At 50.8% G+C, this 27,621-nt stretch overlaps 1 protein-coding gene across 16 annotated transcripts in view; it reads right to left on the bottom strand.

Moving 5' to 3' along the window:
• Positions 1-27,621, bottom strand: part of EPS15L1 (epidermal growth factor receptor pathway substrate 15 like 1) — an 89,792-nt gene that overhangs the window by 41,008 nt on the left and 21,163 nt on the right. For 14 of the 16 annotated variants that reach the window (XM_019736823.3, XM_074337982.2, XM_019736828.3 and 11 more), the window contains exons 2-14: positions 27,363-27,404; positions 27,082-27,171; positions 26,577-26,624; positions 24,627-24,722; positions 23,853-23,915; positions 21,418-21,543; positions 17,728-17,787; positions 13,952-14,185; positions 9,967-10,124; positions 7,499-7,655; positions 7,171-7,256; positions 4,312-4,384; positions 502-663 (exon numbers count right to left, since the gene is read on the bottom strand). In XM_019736823.3, coding sequence (XP_019592382.2) covers positions 502-663; positions 4,312-4,384; positions 7,171-7,256; positions 7,499-7,655; positions 9,967-10,124; positions 13,952-14,185; positions 17,728-17,787; positions 21,418-21,543; positions 23,853-23,915; positions 24,627-24,722; positions 26,577-26,624; positions 27,082-27,171; positions 27,363-27,404 — 1,395 coding nt within the window. The remainder of the gene's footprint in view (positions 1-501; positions 664-4,311; positions 4,385-7,170; positions 7,257-7,498; positions 7,656-9,966; positions 10,125-13,951; positions 14,186-17,727; positions 17,788-21,417; positions 21,544-23,852; positions 23,916-24,626; positions 24,723-26,576; positions 26,625-27,081; positions 27,172-27,362; positions 27,405-27,621) is intronic. The other 2 variants (XM_074337990.2, XM_074337987.2) reach the window with 1 other exon arrangement.

Here is a 27,621-nt window from a genome sequence, read left to right as displayed (position 1 = left end):
TTTCTCCACACCCAAAACAAAGACAGAAACAACAAGGCAGACATGCTCGCCCCATGTGACTGGCAGGAAGTTGCTTTGGGATAAGGAGGAAATGCAACTGGGACAAGCACAGGCAATCTGTCTGTCCCGAGGGGCTAAACACCCCATTCCAGGTCTCAGAGGGTCTTACAGTCTGCTGAGGCTACAGCCTCCGTGGTTTGTAACGAGCACTGAAGACAGCAGAGGAGGGAGACAAGCACGCTGGGACCCCCGGGCTGGGGGCCACGGGCCATGGTGGGGTGTCCACACACACAGGTTTGTGGGGATCGAGGCCATTCACTGCTGCCACTTGGCGGCTAAGACTGAGGTCAGGGCCCAAATATGTGGATGGTTTTCTAAATGGTATGTCCAACTACTCTCTTAAACCAGTAGGATGTCTCCATAGTGTGCTTCCAGGTCACCATGAGCTCCCAGGAGCCCTTGGGAAGCGCCCTCCCCATGCTGGGCATGGACGGGACTCACCATCTGAGTCTCATCCTGGCACTTCTGCCTCACGTCGCTCAGCATGTCTCTGAGCTTGGCCTTCTGCTGATCCATTTCGTCCAGGCGGTCCTGGGCGTCCTGTTTCTGAGCTTCCAGCTCTTGTAAACTGCTTGTTTCCCGGTCTAAGTCATTTTGTAATTCCTAGGGAAGGAGAGTTGTGTGGATTTCCTTGAGACTGGTGAACGCAGGCCAAGCTGAGGCAACGGTCACAGCGTGAGCTAGAGCCCCCTGGACGTCCACACTCGGGGTGGCGCCCTGCACACACCCACTGTAAATATGTGCATCTCAGCTGGGTGGCCAGGCTCGGTCTCTCCTTGAGTCCCTCAGCAGGTATTTACTGATGGCCTAAAAGAGGCCAGGTGCTAGTAGCGGGGCTGGGTAAGAACAGCTCTCCAGTGACCTGCGGCCGGGGCAGGGGGTGGGGTAGAGGCGTCACCTGAGCACAGAGGAGCTGTGATGAAAGCAAAAGAGACAGCATGAGCACTGTGAGAGTCACGGGGGCACGGAGAGACCCGGACCGCCGCTGCACAGGTAGAGAAGGCCACGGAAATGCCACTTAGGGCGGGCCCGAAGGGCAAGCTGGCAGCAGCAGGAAAAAGCAGCAGGGACGCGGCTGTTACCTCCGACGTGCCTGTGTTTGCCAGTCTCAAGCAAATCCAAAGACCCACCAGAGAGGCCTGGTGGAGGGGGCCCCGGAGAGGGGCAAAGGGGTGCTCTGCTCCAGCGGGAGCAAAGGGCAGCAGGGTGAGGGAGGCAGAGGCTGCACGCGATGCTGCAGCAGGAGGCCCCTGCAGGTCGTTCAAGTGTGGGAGTGGGACCTGCTGCTTCTCCATTGCTAAAGCCCTTCCAAGTCGGCTGTATCTACAGAGCTGGCCAGTGCAGGAATCCTTGGCCCTCACTACAACACTTCTAGGAAAAGCATCACAGATGTGTATGAAGCGTGGGAAAACATGCAACATCTGTGACAGCAAAACTGTCAACAATGCAAATTCCACCAGGCACGGGCCAACTGATAATTTCCATGGAACTTGATAACCACCTCAAACTCCGAGTTCCATTGTGAAATGAACAATGCATGTGGCACATGTGTGTTGCACGCTGGTATCTGTGCAAACAGGAAGGGGAGAATATACATAGATGTCTCTCCTTAAACATGCACAGGACCTTTCTGGAAGGCCTCCTGGGAGCTAACTGACTGCGCCTCTGGGGACTAAGGGGAGGGCAGGAGGCTTCTCGTCTTTGATTTTCAACCAGGCAAATGTCTTGTGGAATGTCTTATCTGTCTGTAAGATAACTAAAGCTGGAATAGAATGGCAGAGGAGAGCGTGGCCTAAGGGGCTGACAGAGGGAGCCAGGTGGGGAGGGGGTCAGGCTGGGCTCAGGGAGAGGTGACAGTGATCTGGGCCAAGTGGTGGCTGTGGAATCAAAGGAAGAGATGGACATGAGGGTTCCTGTGGGGCACGGGGAGGACGGGGTGGTGAGGCCCATCCCCAGGGCTTGCCTGGGCAGCAGGTGGCTGGGGCCTTTTTCAGGTGAAAACCTGAAGGAGGTGCAGGGTCTCCCTCTCCCTGCTTTGAGGACAACCACCTCACGTCTCTTTCTTCTCTTGAAAGCCAAAACACACCTCTGAGTTATTTGGGGGAGCTAGATTCTCTGCTCCCCACTCTCCCTGACACTGACCTTCAATTCGAGGAATAGCTCTCGAGCCTCACAAGTTTGGGACATAACACAGAATGTCTGAAAGGGAGTTGGTGGAGGACAGTCTAGATATGTATTTCCCACATCTGAGGAAAGGACAGGTGATGGGGGAGGGAGAAACGAAGGAGGAAGAAGGTCAGGCCCGGTGTGGCAGCCTAGGGGAACAGGTGGCCGGCAGCCTAGGCCATCAGGAATTGCCCTCATCCTGTAATGGAGAAGGAGCCATTGAAGAGCCCTGCGGGGACGAAGACCCACCAGCTGGTGGTTAGGAAGGGTGCTGGGGTCAGAGTGTCTGAGCAAAGAGAAGACAGAAATAACCCAAACGACCCACAGACTCAATGCAATCCACGCCAGAACCCCAGCTGGCTTCTGAGTAGACACTGACAAGCAGATTCCAAAATTCATAAGGAAATGCAAGGGATCCAGACTAGCCAACACCGTCTTGAAAAAGAAGAACAAAGTTGACAGACTCTTAGATTTCAAAACTTACTACGAAGCTACAGTCACCAAGACAGTGTGGTACTGGAATAAGGAGAGACATACAGGTCAGTGGGATAGAACTGAGAGCACAGAAATAAACCCACACATCTACGGCCAACTGAATTTTTGACAATACTGCCCAGACCATTCAGCAGGGGAAAGAATAATTTCTTCAACTCACGGTGCTGAGACAACTAGATCTCCACATGCAAAAGAGTGAAATTGGACCCTTACCTCACATCATATACAAAAATTAACTCAAAATAAATCAAAGACATCACTCTAAGAGCTAAAACTATAAAATTCTTAGAAGAAAACACGGAATAAATCTTAGTGACCTTGGACTTGGCAATGGCTTCTTAGATATGACACCAAAAGAAAGAACGAAAAAAAAGGAATCAATGAATTGGGCTTCAGCAAAATTTAAAACTTTTGGGTTTCAAAGGACACCATCAAGAAAGTGAATAGACAACCCATAGATGGAACACAATATTTGCAAATCATATGTCTTATAAAGGACTTTTATCTGAAAAACATGAAGAACTCTTACAGCTTAGCTATAAAAAGACAAATACCCAACTAAAAAAATGGGCAAAGGATCTTAATTGACTTTTCTCAAAAGACATAGAAGTGGCCAATAAGCACAGGAAAAGATGCTCGCTGTCAGTGGGGAAAGTATTCGGGGCTCTGAAATACTGCTCCACACCCAGCAGGAACGCTATAATAAAAATGGGAAATAAGCATTGGCGAGGACGTGGAGAAACTGGAATCCTTATGCATTCCTGGTGGGAATGTGAAGTGGTACAGCCACTTTGGAAAACAGTCTGGCGGTCCTTCCAAAGGTTAAACATAGAGTTATCATATGACCCAGTAATTTCACTCTTAGGTGTAGACCCAAGAGAAATGAAATCCTACGTCCACACAAAAATGTGCACATTAATGTTTATAGCAGCTTATTCACAATAACCAAAAAGTGGGAAAACGCAAATATCCATCAACTGACGAATGAATGAAACGTGGCCCAGCCACACAATGGAATATTACTCAGCCATAAAAAGGAATAACCCTGACACGCTACAACATGAATATACCTTGAAAACATCATGCTGAGCGAAAGAAGCCAGACAAAAAAAGCCACATGGTGTTATGATCCCATTGGTGTGAAATGTCTAGAATGGGCAAACCCAGAGACAGAAAGCAGATTCGTGGTTGCCAGGGGTTGCAGGGAGGGGGATGGGGAGTGACTGCTAATCGTTATGAGGTTTGTTTTGGGGGTGATGGAATTGTTCTGGAACTAGATAGAAGTGATGGTTAAGCACCATATTGAATATGCTAAAAACCACTGAACTGTATGCTCCAAAAGAGTAAAATTACATTATGCGCATTACATATACGTGTATCTCAATAAAGAAAAAAAAAGCCCCTGCCTATGATTATAGGGAACATAACAAAATTCACCTGGACGCCCCCACTGAGCTCTGGTTCCCAGTGAGTGCAGGGCGACCTTCCGTTCCCCCTCCTGCCACCACTGATATCCTGTCGTCTGTGATGGAAACTCCCTGCACTGCATTTGACACAGGTCGACCTGACCAGAAGGAATACCGTGCTTACCTGCACCTCGTTCGTTTTCTGTCTGATGGCCTCTTCCTTTTCTCTAATGTCTTGTTCCAGTGAGTATTTCTCCCTGAGTGTTTAAAAATATTTCATGAGACCACAGACAGAGTCAATAAGTCAACTGTCACCACAGTGCAGACTCTCCCCTCCACGTCTCAAGACCCAATTCCATCCATCACCAGCTGCCCCTACTTGGTGAGGGCGGAAGTCTAGGAAACACCCCAGGGATCATTCCCCTACGTGTGATCCCCTCCCCTGGGAGCATAGGTGGAACGTGTGGATGCGATGACGCAAGGCTCCCAACGTGGCCACAGGAGCCCTTGAAAGCAGAGTGTTTTCAGAGTGAGTCAGAGTGATGCCCACGGTGAGAAGGACTGTCCAGACTGAGGGCCACGAATAAAGGAGCGTGCTCGGCCTCTCGGAGCAGAAGCAGCCCCTGGCCACATCCAGTGGGAAGAGAGATTGCAGACCCATCGCTGTGAGGAAGTGGATTCGGATTCTTCCCCACCCACACACGCCTGCTTCGGCTGACACCTGACCTCGGCCCTGTGAGACCCTGAGGAGCTGTGTGCTAACAAATGTATGATGTTAAGCTGCTACATTTGTGGCAATTTGTTACACAGCAAGAGCAAAGTAACATTCCAAATCCTATCTTCACTTGCTTACTGAATGAGGAGGGCCCACTGCTCTGAAGCACCAAGTGCTGAGGCCACGGGGACACACCACGAGCAGCCCCTACCCTCATGGAGCCCCCAGGCCAGTGGGGCAGACAGGTGACAAATCAATGCACAAATGAATACAACCTAAGGGCCACAAAGGGAAATCAAACAGGGTAAGGAAAGGGAAGGGCTCTCCAGGGAGGTATCCTGTGAATGGGAGATGTGGTGGAAGAACGTACTAGATCACAAGAACAGGAAGGCAAAGCTCAGCTGGGGGAGCCATAGTGCGAAGTCTGGAGTGATGCAAAGTGGGGTGGGGCAGCAACAAGTGGCAGTGAGGGTCTCTGGCCCCAGGGCTACCCCAGCCAACCCCGAGGGAGGCTGTGGCTGGCTGCTGTGCACACAGGCGCTCGCTCGGTGGGGCCTTGCCTGACTCCTCAGCTGCACCCAGCATCTCCTCCTTATGGACTAAACGCTTGTGTCCCCGCTCAAGCTCCTATGTTAAACCCTAATCCCCAGTATGATGGTATTAGGAAGTGGGGCCTCTGGGAGGTGATGAGGTGATGAGGTGATGAGGGCGGAGCCCTCATGAATAGGACCAGTGCCCTTATAAAAATGACCCCCGAGCGCTCCCTCAGCCCTGCTGCCATGTTGAGAATACAGCGAGAAGACAGCTGTCTATGAACCAGGAGGCACCCTCAGCAAACACCAAATCCGCTAGCACCTTGATCGTGGACTTACAGCCTCCAAAACCGTAAGAAGTGGATGTGTGTTGTTTAAGCCTCCCAATCTACGACACTTGTTAATGCAGTCCGAACACACTGAGACACCCCAAAGGGGCTGCCTCAGCAGCAGGGACATCGCTGTCCCACACACCCTGCCTCCTCCACCACCACCCAGCATTTGCACAACAAAAAGGCCTTCTTTGGGACACTTGCCAGAAATGAAACAACTGTGACCATCTGAATATCCATTTCCACAAGCCTAAGAACTACCTAACAACACAATATCCTCTTTAGACCCAACCCATTATGACTGGATCACACTGCAAGGGGAGAGGCGTGTCTCCACGCCTCCATCAGTAACAGCCTCCTGGGTCCCTCGCAAAGCTGCCAGCTGGGGGCTGCTCCAGGCCCGGCCTCCTGCACACACCTGCCTCTCACCTTCGCAGGGAAAACACTCCCTGCTGCCAGAGGCTGCACATCTGCAGATGCTCCCCTGGCCTGACTTGGACACTGGTGCCCTGTGTCCCTGCGTCATAGGCCCCTTTCCTCCTCCACCTGCAGTCCTGTCTAACAGCCCACGCGGGCTCTAGGACACTGGCCTCCATCTTCACAGACACTCTTGGCCTTGCCAGGCTGCCCGTGCTGACCTCTGCTTTGGAAGACATGGCCCCCGGAGCCAGCAACAGATTGGAGGCCATCCTCTGGGCTGACCGTGAAGGGGGCCGCTTGGCTTCCACAGGCAGCCAAGGCTGAGGCTTTGTAACCCACCTAACTGCTCCCACCAGACGTCTGACCTGCCCTTGCTTTTCAGGGCCCTGCTGCACTGAGGGTGCCCAGCTGTGAGCGCTCTGGCAAAGTACTGCTATTTTCATTTTCAAGCAAATAAGTGCTCTTTCCCACGGAGGGCAAAGCGCCTCTGGCCCTTCTGCTCAGTGCCCCAAAGTAAGGAGAGTGCGCCCGCCCCCCAGAATTAACTGGAAAGGGGATGCTACTCTGGTAAGGATCACAGGGGCACACAGGAAGTGGACACTTTTTCTAAGCCTGACTCCGAGAGTGCAGACACCCTTCCAAAGCCCTCGTTCACACGTGGGGAAACCGAGGCAGTGAGTACAGGGAGTGGAGCTGGAGAGCTGGACGAGAGGCCCCTCTCACAGTTCAGCTGTTGGTCCTAAGCTGTTAACTGACCCCCTGAAACTCTGCTGCTTTGTGTCAGAGATAACAAAGCCTTTGGGGCGGGGGAGGTGTTGGTGCTGCCTGAGACCCCGCACACCACACCGGCTCTGAGGACTTACAGACTCAAGCTTGGTAAGCCACTTTGGGAACTCAGGGGAATCAGTGTCCCTTCGCTTTTGCTGAACAAACTTGTGACGGTCAACTTTCCAGGTGTTTCCAAAGCCTCCAACACTGCCAATAGCACCTGGAGTAGGGTTTGTGTGAGAGTCAGAAGGGAGAGCGCTGCCCTATTCACGCACCTTTGTAGCTGGGCGATCTCTTGACTGATATCATCGAGTTCCTTCACACCAGTGAACTCCCCAGATCCAAGAGAACTTGAGCTGTCCTGAAACCAAATTCAGACACAGCATCATGAGTTATTATACCACACTGACTTTACTACACAGCATGGACTAGTAGGTCTTAGAACGAGAGGTAAAATCATCCATCGATCCCCCACCCTGAGAACTATCTGGGCGTCCAGACAACCCAGGGCCCCTGCGGAAGGCTCACGGAACGCCAGCGCCACCTGGTGGCGGACTGTGGCAACGACATGAACACAACGGGGGTGCACCAGTGGCTACTCACCGGAACCGGGGTGCCTCTCTCTGAGGGTGGGACCATGTCCGGTGAGAGGACCTGAGGAGGGTCGATGCCTTTACTGACCTTCTGCTGAATGAAATACATAGCTAACGCGAATTGGTCTTTGCTTAACTTCCCCGTTTGCCTCGTATCGGCCAGAGCCCTGGGAGAAACGTGGGGATGCTAATTACATATCACAGACATCGGATTCAGGATTCAGCCCGAGCAATGAGTACCAGTCATGGAACCCATTCTTGTAAAAATGGACGATAAAAACAACTGGCCACAATGCAATGCCTTTTCTACTGAACATTCAGCTCTGGGGAACAGTCTTGGCCCCCACCTGAGCATCGTGCCCAGAGGCTGGCCAAGGAGGGGCTGTCGGGGGCTCCCTCCTGGCTCTACCACGTGTGGGTGGTAGACACAATGGTCTAGGACGGAGCAGCAATCTCCATGGAAATGGAAGCTGGGCCAAGTGCACACGCAGATCTCTAGCTGGTTCCTGCAGCCGGCGTCAGCGGAAAGCTTGGGCTGCTGGTTTTCAAGGGATGACGGCAGCAGCATTTAGGGTTGTCATCATGAGGGGATGGCGGTACTGCCCAGGACAAACCCTCCCTGCAGGGGTGTAGCTGCCCAAGTGGCCTTGTGATGTCCTGGCAGACAAGCAAGGCAGCAACTCGACACCCTTGGGAACTGGGAGTCGGCCGCTACGGGAAGGGAAGCCTCGTATGACAAAGACTCAGCCTCCACGTCCGTGAGAAACATCTTCCCTCCACTCACTGCCTATTCAACAGTTTTTCCCACTGCGCGTCACCTGCAGAAACAGCAAGACCATCTCCTAATGCGCAGCAAAGAGAGCTGGAAACGCTGAACACTCAGGCCTAAGAACAGTGTCAGTGAACAGGGCTGCGGGGGGAGTGGAGACCTGCCAGAAGTCATGGATAAAAGCTGGTTTAAAAACGGCTTTGTTCTTGTCACAGTTCAGGGGCACAATTTCACACTGTGATTACTTCTCGTGGCTCTGCCCACGAGGGCCAGTCCTGCCACACACCCAGCGCACCCACAGCAGCTCCGGCTGCTGCCTCTTCTCTCTAGCCCCTCCCCTGCCTCCGAGTCTCTCAAGGATCTTGGGCTCCAAGGCCACGTGCAGACGCTCTGTCAGCGTCCACACCCATCTTGACACCACGCTGCCTGGGCAGGTGCCAGATGCTACTTGGGGAAAGGCCTAGGCCCCATTTCCCCCTGCGACCCCTCTTGTCCTGTTCTCTCCCCTTCAGTTATGTTCCCTTTCCCTGGGCCACCTGCACACAAATCTAGACTGTCTGTCGTTTCACTTTCTAGTGGTGACTCTAGAGCTCGCTCTGTCTGCCTTTCCCCCCACTCCCTGTACGCAATCCTCTGCGCTCCTTCTGTGATCCAAGCATGTTCATGATTTCAGTGTCATTTACATGTAGTTATGCCACTTACAGGTTGAGATGTATGTTATAAATTACTTCCCTTGCACTGTTGCTTCATTTGAAGATCGGGGCATCATGTCGCTACCTTTGAATTCCACGTTTGTCCATTTCAGGTGATAAAGGGGACTGTTTTACTGGTTTCTTAAAGGGGGAACTAAATCTGAAGGGGCTGTGGGCAGGCGTCCCCCAGCTGCCTTGGTGACTGACTTAGGGCGTCATGCACTCCCTCAGCCCACTTTTGAGGGCAGGGCTTCACCTCACAACATGGACATCTGTGAATTACTGCTCAGTACAGTACTAACTCACTGCTCTACTTGGAGGGCTCGCCTTTCCAGAATTACATGGGAATTCTCTTCTTACAACGCCCTAGTGAAAGCCCAGGGCTCCGAGGACAAAACTAGGAAGTGACTTCCACCACTGGCCAGTGACAAAAGGAGCCACTCCAGTGAGTGAAGATGGGTCTGCCTAGCCCCCAAGGGAAGTGGGGGTGGAGCCTGCTCCTTGACCCGGCCCTCCCCCAGGAGCCGAGCCACTGACCTGCCTAGGGCCGTACCCCCACTGTCCAGGGGCACACTCCCCCAGAGAGGGCACGGCTGAGTGCCTCCACCCCAACTGTCTGTGGCCAAGGCTGGACCTCCTGCTCGAGTCAGCATTACCACCAGTAAGAACGGGTCCGGCCGTTCAAGCAGGTCACCCCAGAGCTCTCTAGAGGGTCCAGACAGATCTTCCTGTTGAAGAAGAGTGAACTGACATGCACGGAACACGAGGTATGGGCTTTTACACGTGTGCGTCGCTCAGCTCCTATCTCCCTGGCAAGAATAAAGTACGGGGCAGGCAAGGCAGCCAGTGCAGGGCTGGGGAGGTGGCCTGACCCCCAGGTCCCTAATGACACCCCTCCGGCCCTTCACACAGCACAGCCTCATTTCCACATGGCCCCTGTGAGCCACTCACAGCCATCATTACACACACAGCGAGGCCCGAATACCAAGGAGCAGACGTCCGTCTACCCGCCCTTACCATATGTGTGCTAGAAGGTTCTGAGTGAGGCCAGAGTGCATGAAGATCTCCTTCACCTCCAGGCCGCTGACATAGCCATCCAGGTCCAGGTCGGTCTTCAGGAATATCTCGTCAAAGCGCATCTTGTCTGCTACTGGCACCACCCAGTTCACCGTTGGCTGAAAGGGAGTTTTAAAACGGTTCATCCTCAAGCTTTTCATCACCTACAAATATGCACGACGAAAGTGCTTTCACGTGCATGTTAGCAGAAAACTGTCCTCAGGACTCCAGGAGCCGGGGGAAGACAGGATCCCGGCTCTGTAAGCAGGGACACTGAGGCTGAGAAAAGTGAATGCTGATCGGTCCATCTCGCCCAGCGGCCAGCCTGCACCTCTTTGCACTGCAGCGCAGCACCCAGTCTGCTGGTGCTGAAAGGGACATAAAGACCCAGCAGGTCCATGTGCCAATGGCCCTTCCACCCCCCACCGCCTGGGACATGCTGGCGACCTTCCAGGAGGGGCTTCGAGTGTGCTGAGCAAAACCCTGCTCACCGCCCATTTTGGAAGACCCAGCTCCTGAGAACCAGCCCGGCTCCCACTCCAGCCTTCCTGGTCTGTTGTCTTCCGTCTATAAATGCTTTCTGGTAGCTGCCAGGGGAGTCTCAGTGCCCACAATACCAGGATTCTGCACTCCATCCTTCTTTGTCCCTGCCCCAATTCCCTGTGACACAGTAGCCTCCTATGAGGTGCTGGCGTGCACACAGCACTGATGGGGAGCCTCCGATGAGCACCCCAACACCCTCAAAGAAGGGTGCTACTCTGGCAGACGGAGCTTGGCCTCTCACACCACCTGTTCAAGTTTACTTAAGAAGGGCAAATGCCACAGAGGGTCCACCAGGGCCCATGTACCTTCTAATTCGGGGTCTATAAGGCCCCTTGGGCTAATTGATTGCTAACTCTGGATGTGTCAAATTTGACCTTCGGTGCTCTCATGGCGCCAGGTTCCATAGCATCAATGCCCCTTTTTCTAGAGACGTTTCTCCTCATCTGCTTTTCCTGAACGATCTCCCTCATTATCCAAGTCGAGCGGGATCCTGACCTGAGCACCAGGAATCCAGAAAGCGAGGTTGAGAAGCTAGGGTGCCACGTTACCCAGAATGTTTCAGTTTGGTGTTTCAGGCAGGAAATAGAACGACTGAGTACAGCAAGGAATTGATCAGAAAACTAATCATAATCTATGGACCAATGTGAAAGGCAAGGGCTCTGGCAGCAAGAATTCAGGCAGCAAGCGAGAACTGAGTTCTACTTGTCACATTACTCTTCCCGTCTGCTGTAGAAGCGTCAGAGACATACATACAGGAGCTCTAATGAAAAAGAGGCTTGCTGTCGTAAGTCAAATGGCTGGAGCGAGTTAAACCTCAGATGCTAAGAAACCAAGGAAGAAGTAACAGCAGGTCAGACAGGCTGAGCTGAGGGAGAGAATGCTTTCTGTGTCCCATGAGTCCCAAGAAATTACAACAAGAGTCCTAACATTTGCTGTGCAAACAGAATGACCTTGCTGCCTGATTTCTGGGGTACTGGTGTCCGTCAGCAGCAAAACCCCAATGCCTGCTTGGCTACAAATCTACATGAGACAGACCTCCCCTTGGAGCTGGGTCTCCCGGAACAGACTGGCTTTAAGGCTGACACAGTTGCTACAGGCCCCCAGTGAACAGGAACAGACCTTGGTGGTTAGAAGGGGCTTTACCCCACACCTGGCCACGAGGCCAGGACCAGGCAGCCCTTGACCTTGAGGCAGCAGGTGGGGGCAGACAGGACATTGCTGGCCTGGAGATGAAAAAAGTGGAGGAGAGGGAGCAAGTCAATTGTAGGTCCCCGTTCTCACGTCTGTGATTCTACGAGCTGCCCCTATTCATGGTGAAGGCGGCACACCCTCCCACCCCACCTCTGACCCCAATAGTGGCCACTGCTAACATCAGTCTAGTTGGGGGTGGGGGGCGGCAGCATACTCCTGGGGTCTGGATGAGGCTGGTCAACCTGAGGCCATCAGCAACTTCAGCCCCACTTGCTTCCTTGAAGGAAAACACATCACCACTAACCTAGCCTACGGTGCTTACTAAGAGCTCTTAACAAGAATTCTGCAGACTCAAGGGGGCGCTGGGTCGTCTTGGAAAGCAACAGCTTATGCAGACCTCAGTGCCTGGCCTCTCCCTCTCTCTCGGTCCCCACCCTGCTGTCCCCTGGCTCACCCTGCCCCAGCCTTCTCCCTGTTTCTCCAACACACCAACCACTCCCACTTCAGAGCCCTGGCACAGCTTGGTGGCCATCAGTGGCCGTCCAGCTGGCCTCGTCTGCAGGACCATGCAGGCTCCTCACCCAGACACTTCCAGGCCAGGCCCTGTCCTGCTTTCTCATGGCTGTCAGACCTACCTTAGTTTATTGATTTACTTATTGTCTGCCTCCCTACGGAGGGCAGGAGCCTATCGCAGGGTCACTGTGGCAGCCCCTAGGACCCCCAGGACATGCTGGGCATAGCTGGAGAGCTGCTGAAGATGCCGAGGCTGCGCTGTCTAGACACGGGGCTTCTTAGCAGACAGCCACGGAAATCAGGTTAACGCCAATCAGAGAGAACACCTGGGGCCACGCCCTCCACCTGGCCAAGGCACTGACAGGAGCTGTGCTAGCCTTGTGGTCAAATCACCTGCTCTATTTTTGTTTCCTCTAGGGTGTGATGTGTTCTCTGAGCTCCTTGAAAATGAGCCTCCTAAGTCAGATGGTTAACTTTACAAATATCACAAGCAAGAGAAATCAATGTCTGATTGTGCACTGCTCATTTTCACTTATATCATATTCTGAAGTTGCGTGGTGGTGCCAGCTCGCCTTCTTGTCACATTCATTGCTTTGCGTTTGAAGCCGCAGATGAGGCAGAAAACGAAACGTGATTCCAGATGTCACTCACATTCATGTTCTTGTGTGTTTTAGACAATCTCACAGGTGCCCTTTTATAAAGATGCTGCATTTGCCAGAACAAGAGCCATCTTTTTGATATGTAAGATGCTACTGTGCGGAAACTCTGAACCCCCACATGTCCTCCTGACATGAGATGGATGCCTCTCTCACTCACCTGATCATTCAATACACATTTGCTGAGCAAAGTACCAGAAATTATTCTAGATGGTGAGGTTATAACCAAGAACTAACTCTGCTCTCCTGAAGCTGGTGTGTGCGTGCGTGCGTGCGCGTGTATGTGTAAACTTCGGGATAGATGGAGGAGAAGGGCTGGGTAGGCAGGACATGGGCTGTGCTGGGTAATGGTGTGGTCACACCAGGCCCCCCAACGGGGTGCCCCATGAGTGGAAGCTCATGATGCGAGGTGTCACGGTGAGGTCTGGGGATGCCCCTCTGACAGGAGGGCCAGAGGCGAGAGGAGAGGGGATTTGCTACGTGTCTGAGGAAGGGTGGTATTTCTGCACAAGTGAATGAGAAAGTTAATTCTGAACCCCTGCTGCTATGGACTGCATGTATGTGCCCCCCAAATTCACGTGTTGAAATCCTACCCCCGCCATGTGACGGTATTAGGAATGGGGCCTTTGGGAGGAGCAGGCCATGAGGGTGGAGCCCTCACGAATGGGATTAGTGCCCTTATAAGAGAACCCAGGGAGTGCCCTTGCCCCTTCCGCCAAGTGAGGACACAGCTAGAAGACGGCTGCCTGTGAACCAGGAAGCCCTCACCAGGTGCGCAAGCTGCCCATGCCTTGATCTTGAACTTCCAGCTGCCCAAACTGTGAGACATAATTGTCTGTTGTTTATAAGCCCCCCCAGTCTACAGTATTCTGTTACGACAGCCCAAATGGACTAAAATGCCTGTCACAGATATTTTTAATTTAATCACAAACGTTGCCTTTTTGGGGTAACAAATTACTTGCTCCCAAGAAACATCAAGCTGGGGCTCTACACCCGAAAACAGCTGCTCCAAGAAGGGACCCCACACACAGAGGGCACTGTACCTGTGTTTGCTTGATGCTGTGCTTGGGAGACAAGCTTCCTGTGCTGTTCAAGCTGCTGACGCTGCCGTGGGAAGGCGTGGAGCGGAGGCTGTCCTTGGGTGGGGGGCTGGCGGGCAGGACGGGCACAGCGCCCGGGAACACTGTCTTCTTTCTCTTGGAGGGTGGGATGAGGGCTGGGGGCAGGATGGAGGGCACTGGCTCCTTCTCGAGGGCGCGGTACACCAAGTGCATTGCCTGTAACAACAAAAAGGAATCGTGTTCAGGTGGCCAGGCCAAGTCGCGGATGGGCAGGGGGCAGCTCTAGCAGGGGCTATAGTGATGAGACAAAGAACGCTCTTTCAGAGGTTGCTTCCAAGCGGAACGAGTACAAATAAACCTCTTCTGATGAGCTATGCTTCCAAAGCAGGATTTTGCAAGACATTTGTTTAACCACATGAGGCTGAATGAGTACAAAAGGAATTCAATCATGCCAGACTCCATACATGTCCCGTCACAGGAGGGACACTGGCTCCAGGGCTGACAACTTCCAAAGCACTGGAATTTGGAAATCTAAAGACACTCGCGAGCTGTGTGGCTTCAAGATATTCCAGAGATACAGAAAACTACAGAAAAACGTGTGCTGTGCTGAGGACGCTCCCCTGTTTGAGGCAGGTAGAGAAAAGAAACTTTGTCTAAAACAAGGATTTAAAAGTTTGTTTTAAACTGTAACAAAACCAAACCATAATTACAATCCTCACCACTTCAAACTACCCTGGTTCACCGAAAATAAGCCCTAGCCGGACCATCCGCTCGAATGCGTCTTTTGGAGCAAAAATTAATATCAGACCCGGTCTTATTTTACTATAATATAAAACCAGGTCTTACATAACATAACATAACATAACATAACATAACATAACATAACATAACATAACATAACATAACATAACATAACATAACATAACATAACATAACATAACATAACATAACATAACATAACATAACACCAGGTCTTTTATTAACTTTTGCTCCAAAAGACACATGAGAGCTGATGGTCCGGCTAGGGCTTATTTTCGGGGAAACACGGTATTCTTTAAGTTGCTGTCTGCATAGACAACAGACCGTTAACACCAGCAGCTTACTAAAAATCTCTACAAAATGTTACACCCAGTTAGTGCTGAAAAGAAACACAAAAACGACATGATTCTAAGACCCATTTATAAAAGAGCATAAATCTTGGCCGACGGGACGAGAAATGATAAAACACAAAAGGGGAAACAGGGCTCGTGAGGCCGTGAGGAGAGGCCCCTTCCAGTTTCACGCTGGAACGATCACCCTGGTCCTGGGACCACCCTCAGAGCAGATCAATGATATGAACACCTTAAGTCAAGTGCAGTCAACAGGAATATAACAAATAAATAATGAAGGGCTGGGAGACGGGGAGTTAGTGTTTCATGTGGACAGCGCTTCAGCTTTGCAAAATGGAGAGAGCTGTGGATGGTGGTGACGGCTGCACAACAATGTGATCACACTTAATGCCACTGATCTGGACACTTAAAACAGTTAAGATGGTAAATTTTATGCTATGTATATTTTACCACAAAAAGAAACGGACAACCAGTAAAAACAACAGGATGATGGAGAAACACGGAAAACGCTCCAAGTGAAAAGGCAGAACAGAGTTGATAGGTGGGGAAAAACACAATCGAGTACTGTTGGGTGTCAGTTTATGGAGGGAATGGTAAGAGAAATTTATAATTCCCTTGGAAAATGGTTTAGATTTAACCTAGAAGTTTAAAATCTCAAAGGTTTTACACACATAGGAAAGATAATAAGAAACCTAAATTCATGTACATGTTGCAAAAATCACATTTTAAAGATGTTCAAAATTCCAGAACAGAAGATGTATCACGAATACAGTTGTTTCATCATTTTTTTATTGCTTGGGTATTCCCACATAATTCACAGTTGGGGTTTTTATTTTTGTTTTTGTTTGGTTGAACTTAATTACTATTTATTAGTGTTGTCCTTAACTACAGGGGCTACTTCATTCCATTTGTTTTTGTTTTTGTTTGTTTGAGATTTCATGGAACAAGAAGTAAATCCCATGAAAGGGAGAGAAAGGTCCAACATGGACATGAGGTGGGGGGGCAGGAGGAAGAGGAGGGACAGACTGACAGTGGCCCAGGATGAGGAGGGCATGCACGGGGGGAGGTCAGCCCAACCCCCTGGGCAGCTGAAAAGGTGGGTGGGTTGGGCAGCTCCATGGGAAGGTGGCCCATAGGACGGAAGAGCCCTGATCTACACACAGCTAGCTGCACTGCTGTCACTAAAAGAATAGGGTGCGAGGACTTGGGCTCGGGCATGGGGAGCAGATGTTGGTGTGCTAGGGTACCTGGGGGGCACATGTACACACACACCTACTTCCCAGCTCTATCTGCTGGGAAGGCTGGGGAGCAGGCGGTACCCCAGGGGCCAGATTCTGGTTTCCAACGCCATTCTCCACTACAAGGCCCAGGGCTCCCTGGAGAAAGGGCTGATACAGGGCTGGGCAGGGAACCTATGGGGCAGCTAGGAGTGCCACAAGGAAGTAACTGGTCAGAGAATGATAGGATGTGACCAAAGGACAAAGGAGCCAGCTGGAGGAGCTCCCACTGGGCAAAATAAGTCACACCAGTGAAGGATTATAGACAGTGGAGCAGAGGACGCATCCATGAGTGCGCTCTGAAACAAACAAATTCCTGACGGTAGAAGGCCAGCTAGAGAATGTGCAAGGAATGACAGAATTACAGATCACCACCTGAAACCACCAGAATCCCAATATGCAGGCGAGACTCCCAGGAGAAGCAGCGGGTAAGAATCAGACAGGCAACAGCGTGCCCAGTCTCCACGTGCCTCCCACAAGAGACTGAGCACAAAGGGGACGAGTAGCAGCAGGAGAAACCCCAGCCTCCACCCTGATGGCGATCAAGGCTGCCACCGTGGTAATGACGTATAAGACCTCAAGTGTCCTATGGATGCTGTGTGCCCCAGGAGAACTCCTGTCACCTCCATGAGGTCCTGCCACCACAACAGTGCACAGCTTGGATCATCAGAGGAAAACAGCAGACAGGCCCACACCAAGGAACACTACACAATGCACTCTTCAAATGGCCATGACACACACAGAGCGTCCCCAGATTAGAGGACACAAAAGAGACAGGGCTATGGAACGTAACAAACCAGGCTGGAGTCTCTTAACTACAAGGGACGTTTTGGGGACAACTGGAAAAATCTGAATGATATCCTTAGATTAGATAATAGATGACATAATAGATATAATAATATATACAATGTAAGCTATAACCTATAATAGATTACCATAATAAATTAAACAATGTCAATGTTAATTTCCTGATTTTTGAATTGGACAGTGGTTATGGAAGAGAATTCCCTCGTTTCAGGAAACACACATTGAAGTATTTTGGGATTAAAAGCTATCACAGCTACAACTTACTCCAAAATGGTTCAAAGGAAAAGTTCACTGGTGCATACACAGACATACTCTCATAGAGAGGGAGGGAGGGAGTTAAGCAATGTACTAAAATAGTAACACTGGGGAATCTGAGCGAAAGTTATTCAGAAAAATTCTCTGTATTATTGCAATTTTTCTTTAAATTCAAATTATGTCTAAACAAACACTTTTTAAAAATTAAAGGAGAAAAAACGAGTCCAGAATCCCCCCTCCCCGCACCCTCCCCTTCCTTAGCAGAACGGGGAGAGAGACACAGCGGGGACCTACCACAGCGGGGACCTACCACAGCAAACTCATCTCTGTCCAGGTGTCCGTCCTTGTCAATGTCACTGAGGTCCCAGACCTGCAAGGGAAAGAGCAGCAGGGCTTACTGGGGGGAAGTACCAAGGCTTACTGGAGTGGGGGAGATACCAAGACTTAAGGGGGTAGAATCAAAGCTTACTTGGGGAGGTACCAAAGCTTAGTGGAGGGTGGGGAGTACCGAAGCTTACTGGGGGAGGTACTGAGGCTTACTGAGAGAAGTACTGAGGCTTACTGGTATGAGGAACTGAGGCTTACTGGGGGAGGTACTGAGGCTTACTGGGGGAGGTACTGAGGCTTACTGGGGGAGGTACTGAGGCTTACTGGGGGAGGTACTGAGGCTTACTGGTAGGAGGTACTGAGGCTTACTGGGGGAGGTACTGAGGCTTACTGAGAGAAGTACTGAGGCTTACTGGGGGAAGTACTGAGGCTTACTGGTAGGAGGTACTGAGGCTTACTGGGGGAGGTACTGAGGCTTACTGGGGGAGGTACTGAGGCTTACTGGTAGGAGGTACTGAGGCTTACTGGTAGGAGGTACTGAGGCTTACTGGGGGAGGTACTGAGGCTTACTGAGAGAAGTACTGAGGCTTACTGGGGGAAGTACTGAGGCTTACTGGTAGGAGGTACTGAGGCTTACTGGGGGAGGTACTGAGGCTTACTGGGGGAGGTACTGAGGCTTACTGGTAGGAGGTACTGAGGCTTACTGGGGGAGGTACTGAGGCTTACTGAGAGAAGTACTGAGGCTTACTGGGGGGGAGGTACTGAGGCTTACTGGGGGAGGTACTGAGGCTTACTGGGGGAGGTACTGAGGCTTACTGAGAGAAGTACTGAGGCTTACTGGGGGAAGTACTGAGGCTTACTGGGGGAGGTACTGAGGCTTACTGGGGGAGGTACTGAGGCTTACTGGGGGAGGTACTGAGGCTTACTGAGAGAGGTACTGAGGCTTACTGGTAGGAGGTACTGAGGCTTACTGGGGGAGGTACTGAGGCTTAGTGGGGGAGGTACTGAGGCTTACTGGGGGAGGTACTGAGGCTTACTGGGGAGGTACTGAGGCTTACTGGTAGGAGGTACTGAGGCTTATGAGGGATGGGGGGAGAGAACCAAGGCTTACTGGGAGAGTTACCAAGGAATAATGGGGGGAGTACTGAGGCTTACGAGGGGGGGGTATCATTCATGGCTTACTGGGAGGGAAGTACCAAGAATTATGGGTGGGTGGGAGGTACTGAGGCTTAAGGGGGGGGTACCAAAGGGCAGGGAGTACCAAGGCTTACTGGGGGAGGTACCAAGGAATACTGGGGGGCAGCGAGTACTAAGGCTTCCTAGGGGGGAGGTACCATGCATGGCTTACTGAGGGTGAAGTACCAAGAATTATGGGTGGGGGGGAGGTCCCAAGCCTTACTGAGGGGTAAGAGCCCGTGTGCAGCAAGTGAGCCCACCTGAATTCAGATTCTGAGTGCATGCCCGAGGTAAAATGAGGCAATCAAAAATGCATTAAGAACCAGTCTGTGGGTTCTCTGAAAAAAAAATCCCCCAATGAAGTACTGTCAGTTCCAAGATCCTTTCTGACACATTATGGCCATTTTCTCTAACAAATGTTCACGACTATGATCACATCCACCCCGACTTTTTCTTCATCGTCTCACAAAGAAATCCTAGTGAAGATGGTTTGGTTTTGGCACAGGTGTTGCTCTGGACACAAGACACCCCAACACACTCACACATACCCATTAGCCCCCGCCCCATTCTTCATGCACAAGGCCATGGGCATGTGACTGAGCAGGTCTGTGGTGTCTCATTTCTCCCGTCATTGGGTCGTGAAGCAGGTACCGTGGACTGTGCTAGACCCACCGAGCACCGGAAGACCAGGCAGGCAGGCATGGGATCCTAGAAAAAGGCTGCGTGCCAAGTTTTCTAAAGCACAATCAAGGCACCAGCTTTCTGACCCAAGTCAGCTCCCCAGACAAGCCAGCCAGCCTGACGAGGCCAATACTGGGCACGGCACCAGTGCCCAAGCTACGCGTCACCCAGGGGTCTACCTGAGATGCTTCACATGCTGGTTTCCCTTCCCACCATCATCAATCACCAGGGACTTCAGCCCAGGGACATTTCTCGTGTGAGTCCTCCTCTCCACCATGCCATGTCCTTGACTCAGGTCTCTCGAACACTCCAGAGCCTCCAACTGGCCTCCCTGCCTCTAGGCCTGTCCCCAGGGTTACCAAAGGGACTGGTCTAGAATGAACTCTGAGCCCACCCTGTCCTGCTAGCAGCATCCAGTCCCTGCCCCTCCTCCTGGCACAGAGCCTCTAGTGCCCTTAGCAGGCCCTGCACCCCAGCCCAGCCTCCTGGGACTCCACCTTGACCTCTAGGGACACCAAACTGTCCCCAGCCCCCTCAAGGTATGGAAGGCCCTTTTAAAGGTGCTCGGTACCCGGCTGTGCTTTATGTCTCTTTTCCATTTAGGAAGCAAAGGCTCTGGAGAGTCACTTTCCCAAAGATATAGCATATGTGTGGGGGAAGGTGGAGGGGGGTGTCGCTGGACAGGAACAGGCCTTCCTGCCTCCACTCTTCCCCATGCCCAGGGCTTCCCCACTGACATGGGGCCGGACCAGTGCCCAAGGTTCTTTGTGGGGTGTCCTGGGCGCTGGGGACTAGCCAGGACCTCATTCCCTTCTCTGTGCAACCCTGGGTGACTTACCAGACACTCTGAAGACCCCCGTTTCCTCATCTGGAAAACGGGGGAGACACCATGCGGAACAGGTGGTTGCAAATAAATATTCAATGACTTCATTCATGCAAAGCCATAGAACAGGGCCTGGCACATACTAAGTCCTCGAAAAATAATTATGAGGATCTTAACCATCACTTATTTATTCGACCTCCTGGACTGTCTCTAACTTCATCCCCATCTTCCCAGAGCTCAGCACAAGGCCCGTCCCACTGGCAGTGCCCGCAGGGGCCGGGGGCAGCAAGGGCCACTCTCGGTCCTCCTGCTCTAGGCTGGCATCTGCCGAGTCACGGCGATCCCACCCACACACACATAACAACCATCCCGAGTCTGGAGCAGGGAACTCAGCACAGAGACAGCCATGTGGAACCAGGCTTTGCGCACAGAGCAAACACCAGGGCCCTACCACAAACCTCAGTAAAGGGAAAACAGTCGGGGATAGAAAACTGGGTCAAAAAATCTTGTATTTTTACTTGGACCAAAACTGAGACTTTTTGGTTTTTAAAGGAAACACATAAAATTTTTTCTGAACTTGCAGGATTGAAAGTACCTTTACCTTAAGGCAGAAAAAAATTAAAAACTGAAAAGAAAAAAAAAGCTATAACATAAGCTACCATACCTCTCCCTGGAAACACAATGGAGAGGGGGAGATTCCCAGGTCTGGGTTCAAGTCCCACCTCTGCCCATCCCTGGGCCCCAGGCAGTGAGTTCACTTCTGAGGCTGCCCCGCCACGTGTGCGATGGGCCATACAGCACCTTCCCACAAGTGGGGAGCATCCATGAGCCGTACCCGTGAGGCCGAGCCAGCCTGGCTGCAGCAATTGCTCTAACCACGTTGGCTCCCCTGTTGGAGCGCGGTTGGGCGTAAAGCCTAGTGAGTGTCTGTGGAGAGCGGGCACAGGGCCGGCAGAATTCAGTGGCCTTGCAGGAGGGGAGGGAACCACTTACCCTGCCCAGGACATCAAGAGGCAGCTTTGAGTTCATGAGGACGGGCTTGACTTTGTCCCCAGAAAGCAAGCCATTGATGGGTAACAGGCTTTCAAAAATTCCATCGAATTTCGCCTTTTCTTCCACCTAGTTAGAAACAGTCTGAGTGAGTACAAACGTGGGCCTGTGGGAGAGTTCCAAGTGAGCTGTGACTGGAAGCAGGCGAGGGCCCCCCCACCCCACCCCCAGCCTTTCCTAAATGCACAGGATGGTCTTACAGCTGCTCGAGGGAACTGATGCCCTAAAGGAAACTGCTCTCCGGCCCACGGATCTGGCAGCCAAGGTCAACAGGAAAGACAGGACCTGGCCATAGGGGCTGCCTGGGAGACAAAGGTTACTCCACCTACCTGCTACAGCAAAAGTTCTTTAAGACAAAGAACTAAAACTGGGGATCATGCTACAGAACTAAAGAATCAAATGTAAAAATAAACCAAAGACTGAGCAACTAATTATCCAAATCAGCTTCAAGCTACTAAGTCCTCTGTGTATACCAGTAAAAGAATAAATAATAAAAGTGCCTCATGAACAGAGTGAAAGTCTGGGCAGGACTTACAGAGCAGCGGCTGTGAGATATGACATGTGGGCAGCGTGCAAAGGGGGCTGTTGGTGAGGAGGGTCTGGGCTGGGGGCCTGCAATCTGCCACCTACGGATACAGAGCCCGAGGCGAGGGGAACTAGGGGCTGGCAGACACCTCACCACCCACGCTAACCACATGCTGGAGCCACTGGGCGCCCTAGTTAAACACCCTCAACAAGCGGCCATCCACGTAAGAACAGAGAAGCAAAACGTGCTCTATCCATACAAGGGAATTATCAAAGATTCTGACATATGCCACAGCATGGGCGAGCTTGGAGGACACCATGCTGAGGGAAATAAGCCAGAATCCATGAACAAATACTGTCTGACTCCACTAATAATGAGGTCCCTAGAGAGATCCAACTCACAGAGACAGGAAGTAGATGGTGGGCGCCAGGGGCTGGGGGAGGGGGATGGGAGTTAGTGTTTACTGGGGACAGAGTTTCAGTCTGGAGGTGGATGGTGTGATGGCTGCACAACAATGTGAATGTACTTAATGCCACTGAATTGGACACTTAAAAATGGTTAAGATGGTGAGCTTTATGTGACAAACAAACAAACAGAAACAAGAAGCCCAGTCACTACACACAGGAGTCGCTGTGAGCGCTAAGAACCCCAACACCCTACGGCTGCTTGGAGCGTCTGGGCTTCTCCCGCTCATCTGTCAGGCTCGCTGACAGGGAGCTCTGAGGAGTCCAGGAACTTTCACAACAGAGAAAAAGACTTGGCACCTCAGGTGTGTCACTGGTTCTCTGAATGGCATCTCCCCTGAAAACAGCCGACCCATCCCAGCGCCATGCCTGCCCTGACTCCCCTCGGCAAGGGAGGCCTCCACGAGGCCCCCGCCCGAAAGGGGCCAGAACGGTTTAAGGAATAAGATCTCTTTGGTGCCGTTTTCCACAACAAAGCAGCCCTTTTTCAAAGTAGGCACTGTGCAACTGGACGATGGACAAAGAAAACAAGCCCTTTGCTACTGTGATCACGACTGGCAAACTGCTCCATCGCTCACGGAGGCAACTTCACCACTCCTTGGTCACATGAGTGGCCTCCTGCTCTGTCCCCACACAGACGCCCCCATCATAACCCTTCCAAGGAGGGAACAGACCAACTGCGTAAAAACAGGCCAGAAGCACTTGGCGGGGAGTGTGGTCTTTATTTTGTGGCAAGACTGTTATTAACGGCGACATTTAAGCCAAATAAAAATGAGGAATGCAACAATCCCCGCAGAGTGGGTGGGAGGGAAGAGGGCTCCCCATCTGGGGCTCCCTTAGGAGAAATGCTACACTTACTAGAAGACAACACTCTTTTTTTTTTTCTTTCTCGAAGCAGTAACACTGCCTTCTAGTCCTAACATCTCTTTCTTAAAAAGTTTATGCGCCGAGAGAAGCTTTTCAAAAAGCAACAAGAGCATCAGAAAGGGAAGGATACCACGTGAACTAGCCGAAAATGAGAGAAGGAGCCAAAGCACGCTGGAGCTCTTGTGAATTCTCACAATATCTCCTCTATTCTGATTAACCAACTCAAGCAGCACAAACCACAGAACATGACTAGAAATGCAAGATTTCAACTGTAAAACTTTCAGAATACAATGCCTGAAATTTAGCTGACTGCCTTCGTAGGCAACACCCAGCTATAGTATAAGGCCACAGCTATTTCAAAGACTTTCATTTGAAAAAGTATTTCATCCCAATGCTGTGGTACACTCACTCGGAGACAGCAGGTAATATAACCGGTCTGTGAAATCTTTGGAGTAGCATTGTAATGGCCAAAAACAACTGCACGTGAAGGACAGCCGAGGGGTACCACCCCTGTCACTTACCCTCACAGCCCAATGGGCCTCTGCAGAAGGCGGCGTGACCATCAAAGGGCTGCTGGTGTCGTGCTGGGAAAAAGAGAGAAACATTCTGTTGTGGCTCACACAGAATTAAATTACAGGAGGACGTGTTTCAAGAAAGGATACACATTTCAAAGTGTTTTCAAAACTGGGGACGACCTCAAAAAGTTACACCCAGAATGAACGTAGGAGCCAGCAACTCTTCTCGTAGGTATGCACCCCAAAGAAGTGAAAAGAGGTGTGCAAACAAATCCGTGCACATCAATTATTATGTCCACTGGCAGATGAACAGATTAAACACAATGGGCTGGGCTACACAACGCAACCTTCTTCAGCCGTGAAAAGGAATGAAGCGCTGCCACGCGCCGCAGCTGGACAATCCCTTACATTATGCTGAGTGAAAGAAGCCAGATGTATGGTTCCATGAAATGTTCAGAACGGGCAAATCCAGAGACAGAAAGCAGAGCAGTGGCTGCGAGGGGCGGGAGATGAGGGAAACGGGGAGTGATTACTTAATGGGTACAGGGTTTCCTTTTGGGGTGATGAAAATGTTCTAGAACTAGACAGAGGTGATGTTTGCACAATACTGTGAATGCACGAAATGTCACAGAATTCTTCATTTTAAAATTGCTAACTTTAGGTTATATGAATTTGATCTCAATAAAAAAAGGGAAAGAGAAAACATGGAGAGAGAAAGAGAGTGTGAGCTAAACAGATGGGTGGGATTAGAAGGTGAACTTGAAGGATTTTGACACTTACAAATTTAGGTGGCGGCATGTTCAAATTCAGATTGCTCAAGGTGACTTCGTGGCCACTCTGTGCACAGGCCACTAGTCTCAGTGCAACATAGAAACCCTGCAAATCCAAAACAGGGGGAAGTGTAAATCCTACCCGCCATCTGCAGCAGAGAAGAGAGGTTGTGGCAACAAGCTTCAGGGAAAGAGGGACTTCAGCTCACTTCACCAGGAAGACTATGTGAAAGTCACAGCGTCACGTGGAACTGGTCTCACCCCGGGAATACTGTTTAAATGAATACTGTGTTTCCCCGAAAATAAGCCCTAGCCGGACCATCAGCTCTAACGCGTCTTTGGGAGCAAAAATGAATATAAGACCTGGTATATTATATTATATTATATTATATTATATTATATTATATTATACCCGGTCTTATATTATAGTAAAATAAATTATATAAGACCAGGTCTTACATTAATTTTTGCTCCAAAAGACACATTAGAGCTGATGGTCCGGCTAGGTCTTACTTTCGGGGAAACACGGTATGCTAAAACGGACTTAGCCCATTGCATTCTGAATGCTGTACAATTTCAAATAAATGTGTTTTCAAAAATAATGAGCTGCCAAAACTTAGGAAATGCTAGACTCTCTAAGTAGCAGGCTTAATATGTTTAAGATTATGAATTATGGTTCATATACGTGACTTTTTAAATATGGTTTGGAACAGACACCGCTCTTTAGGAACTTACACCCGGATTCACTGTGATCCCCTTGGTCTCGATGGACAGAGCATCCTCCACCCTCCCATCCCACCCCCCCGTGACCCCACGTGGACGTCACCTCCCACGCAGGGACCAAGGACCTGAACGACGCCATCAGTGACTGTGGCTCCCCCCGCCTTCCTTCTACCCCTGAAATGGCCACACCACAGGCTTAGTGGACTCATGCAGCATCGCCTAATTTAATTGCTCAACTGACCCAAGAATATAGAATGCTTCAAAGCGATAACCACAATTACGGTTTTAAAAAGGTCACCAAAGAGATAAACAGCCTTCCTCAAGCTGATGTCGAAAAAACACTCATGTAAAGTGTAGAGAAAAGGGGATATAAGTAAGTTTAGGGGGACTGCATTAGGCAAAATGACCAGGTTTCTTTCCCCCGAGGCTGCTCAGAACCTGATACAGGCAGACACACAGCGTGAATCTCAGGAAGGGCGGAGCAGCGGCTCACGGCTGTGGGTCACCAGGAAAAACATCCCCTGGAATGTTGTTTGGGGAGAACTACACTGACCTAAATTAAAATATGGCCATTTAAAATCATTTGTAAGTTCTATAAATTTCCCTTTATAGAACATTCTTGAAATGACACAATGACGGAGAAGGACCCAGCGATTGCCAGGGGCTCCAGTGTGACTCCAAGGGCAGTGGGAGGGGATTCTCCAGGGTGCTGGGCCAGATGTGTGTCCTGTCTGTGGGGGTGCTTACATGAATCTATGCAAGTGATAAAATTATACAGAACTACACACCCCAAAAACACCCAAAGAAGTGCATGGAAAACCCGTCAGCTCCGAGTAAGGCCTCTGGTTGGGTGTTGCTTCTGGCTCTGAGCACGGTGCCATATTGACGTAAGCTACTCTCACTGGGGGAGCTGAGGAAGGAGACATGGGAACTCGGAACTACTTATGCAACCCTATGAGAGTCTCAAGTTATTCCAAAATAAAATGTTTTGAAAACATTTCAATCAATTGTAAGCACACAAAATATGAAAAGATACGCTAACCATGAAAGATGGCTCCAAGTATTCAAATAAAAAACCTTTATTTCAAAAGGAAACCTTCCCATTTTAACAATTTGATGGCCGCACTCCTGTCTAATTGTACGTGTCAGTGGCATGAACAGGAAGGAAGCGCAGAGGTGGCCAGCCTGGGGGCTCTGGCCCGGCCCCTCCACTTGCTCTGAGCATACGTGTATATACCTGTTTGTCCAAGAACCCTTTACCTTCTGGGTCAGCCAAGTCCCATATCTGCAGAAACACAAAAACGCTTGTGAGTGCGACCGCTGACTGATCACTACCCATTTATTCACAAAACAGGAGCTGCCACTGCTGTAAACGGGCCATAATGGTAGGCCAGAGCAACCCCAAACTCAGAACAGGTGAATGACCTGTGCCCTCCCTCCCCCCAGGGCACACAGGCAGTTGGTGGCAGAGCCCCGAGAACACCCAGGCCGACAAAACGACATAAATCCATAAGCTGTCAAGACCCCTTAAGCACTCAGGCCTCTTGTCTGCTACCCAAGCAGCGGGTGATAGCTGCCATCAGAGCATGTGGGCCCACCAATCAGAGCCCTGAGAGGCTGTCAGTGGCCCGCCCACTCCCCAGAAGGCCCATCCTTAGGAAGAGGGGTCTGCACAGGACAGCCTTCACCTGCCAGGGGGACCCCAAGGGCAGCCGCAGAAATCACCCTCGGTCTTGATGTACCTTCCCAAGGATAATGTCTGAAAGTCCAGACTTCTTTAGAAAAAGTGCAGCTTCACTGGCCCCGACTCGCCCTGTGTACGCTGGGTCTACCTGCAATGGAAGAGAGACACTGAGCTGGGGCTTCAGGAAACGGAACTGCAGGTAAGGTAGCACCCACCACACTGACTGGGGCTGATACTCCAGAGAACAGAAGCGACCAGAGGCTGGGCGGGGCTTCCAGGCTGGGCTTTCCGGGTCCCTCACTCCCTAGTTCCATCCAAAAAGATACCGGTGAAACTTACCTGCTTGTAGTAAGACTCGTATAATGGATTTCCAGTGGGAATCTGTAAAGCAAAACCACAGATATTGGTCAAAAGTGGACACACTCCCTCTTAAAAAAACCACATTGTCCCCTCAATTTTGTCATTACCAAAATATACGATAGTGAAAAAACAAAAGTTAGGCACTGAAGCATCCTCTATACTCAGACTGCTGTTGAGTTTCAGACACAGGTACTGTACTTACTGGATTTAGAAAAAGGAAATGCTAATGCTCAGTGAG

This window comes from Rhinolophus sinicus, chromosome 15 (assembly GCF_057876585.1).
Source record: "Rhinolophus sinicus isolate RSI-liver-muscle chromosome 15, RSI-T2T, whole genome shotgun sequence".
Taxonomy (NCBI): Eukaryota; Metazoa; Chordata; class Mammalia; order Chiroptera; family Rhinolophidae; genus Rhinolophus; species Rhinolophus sinicus.
The sequence above is the reverse complement of the archived record's forward strand: the minus strand, read 5'-3'. Positions and strand labels throughout refer to the sequence as shown.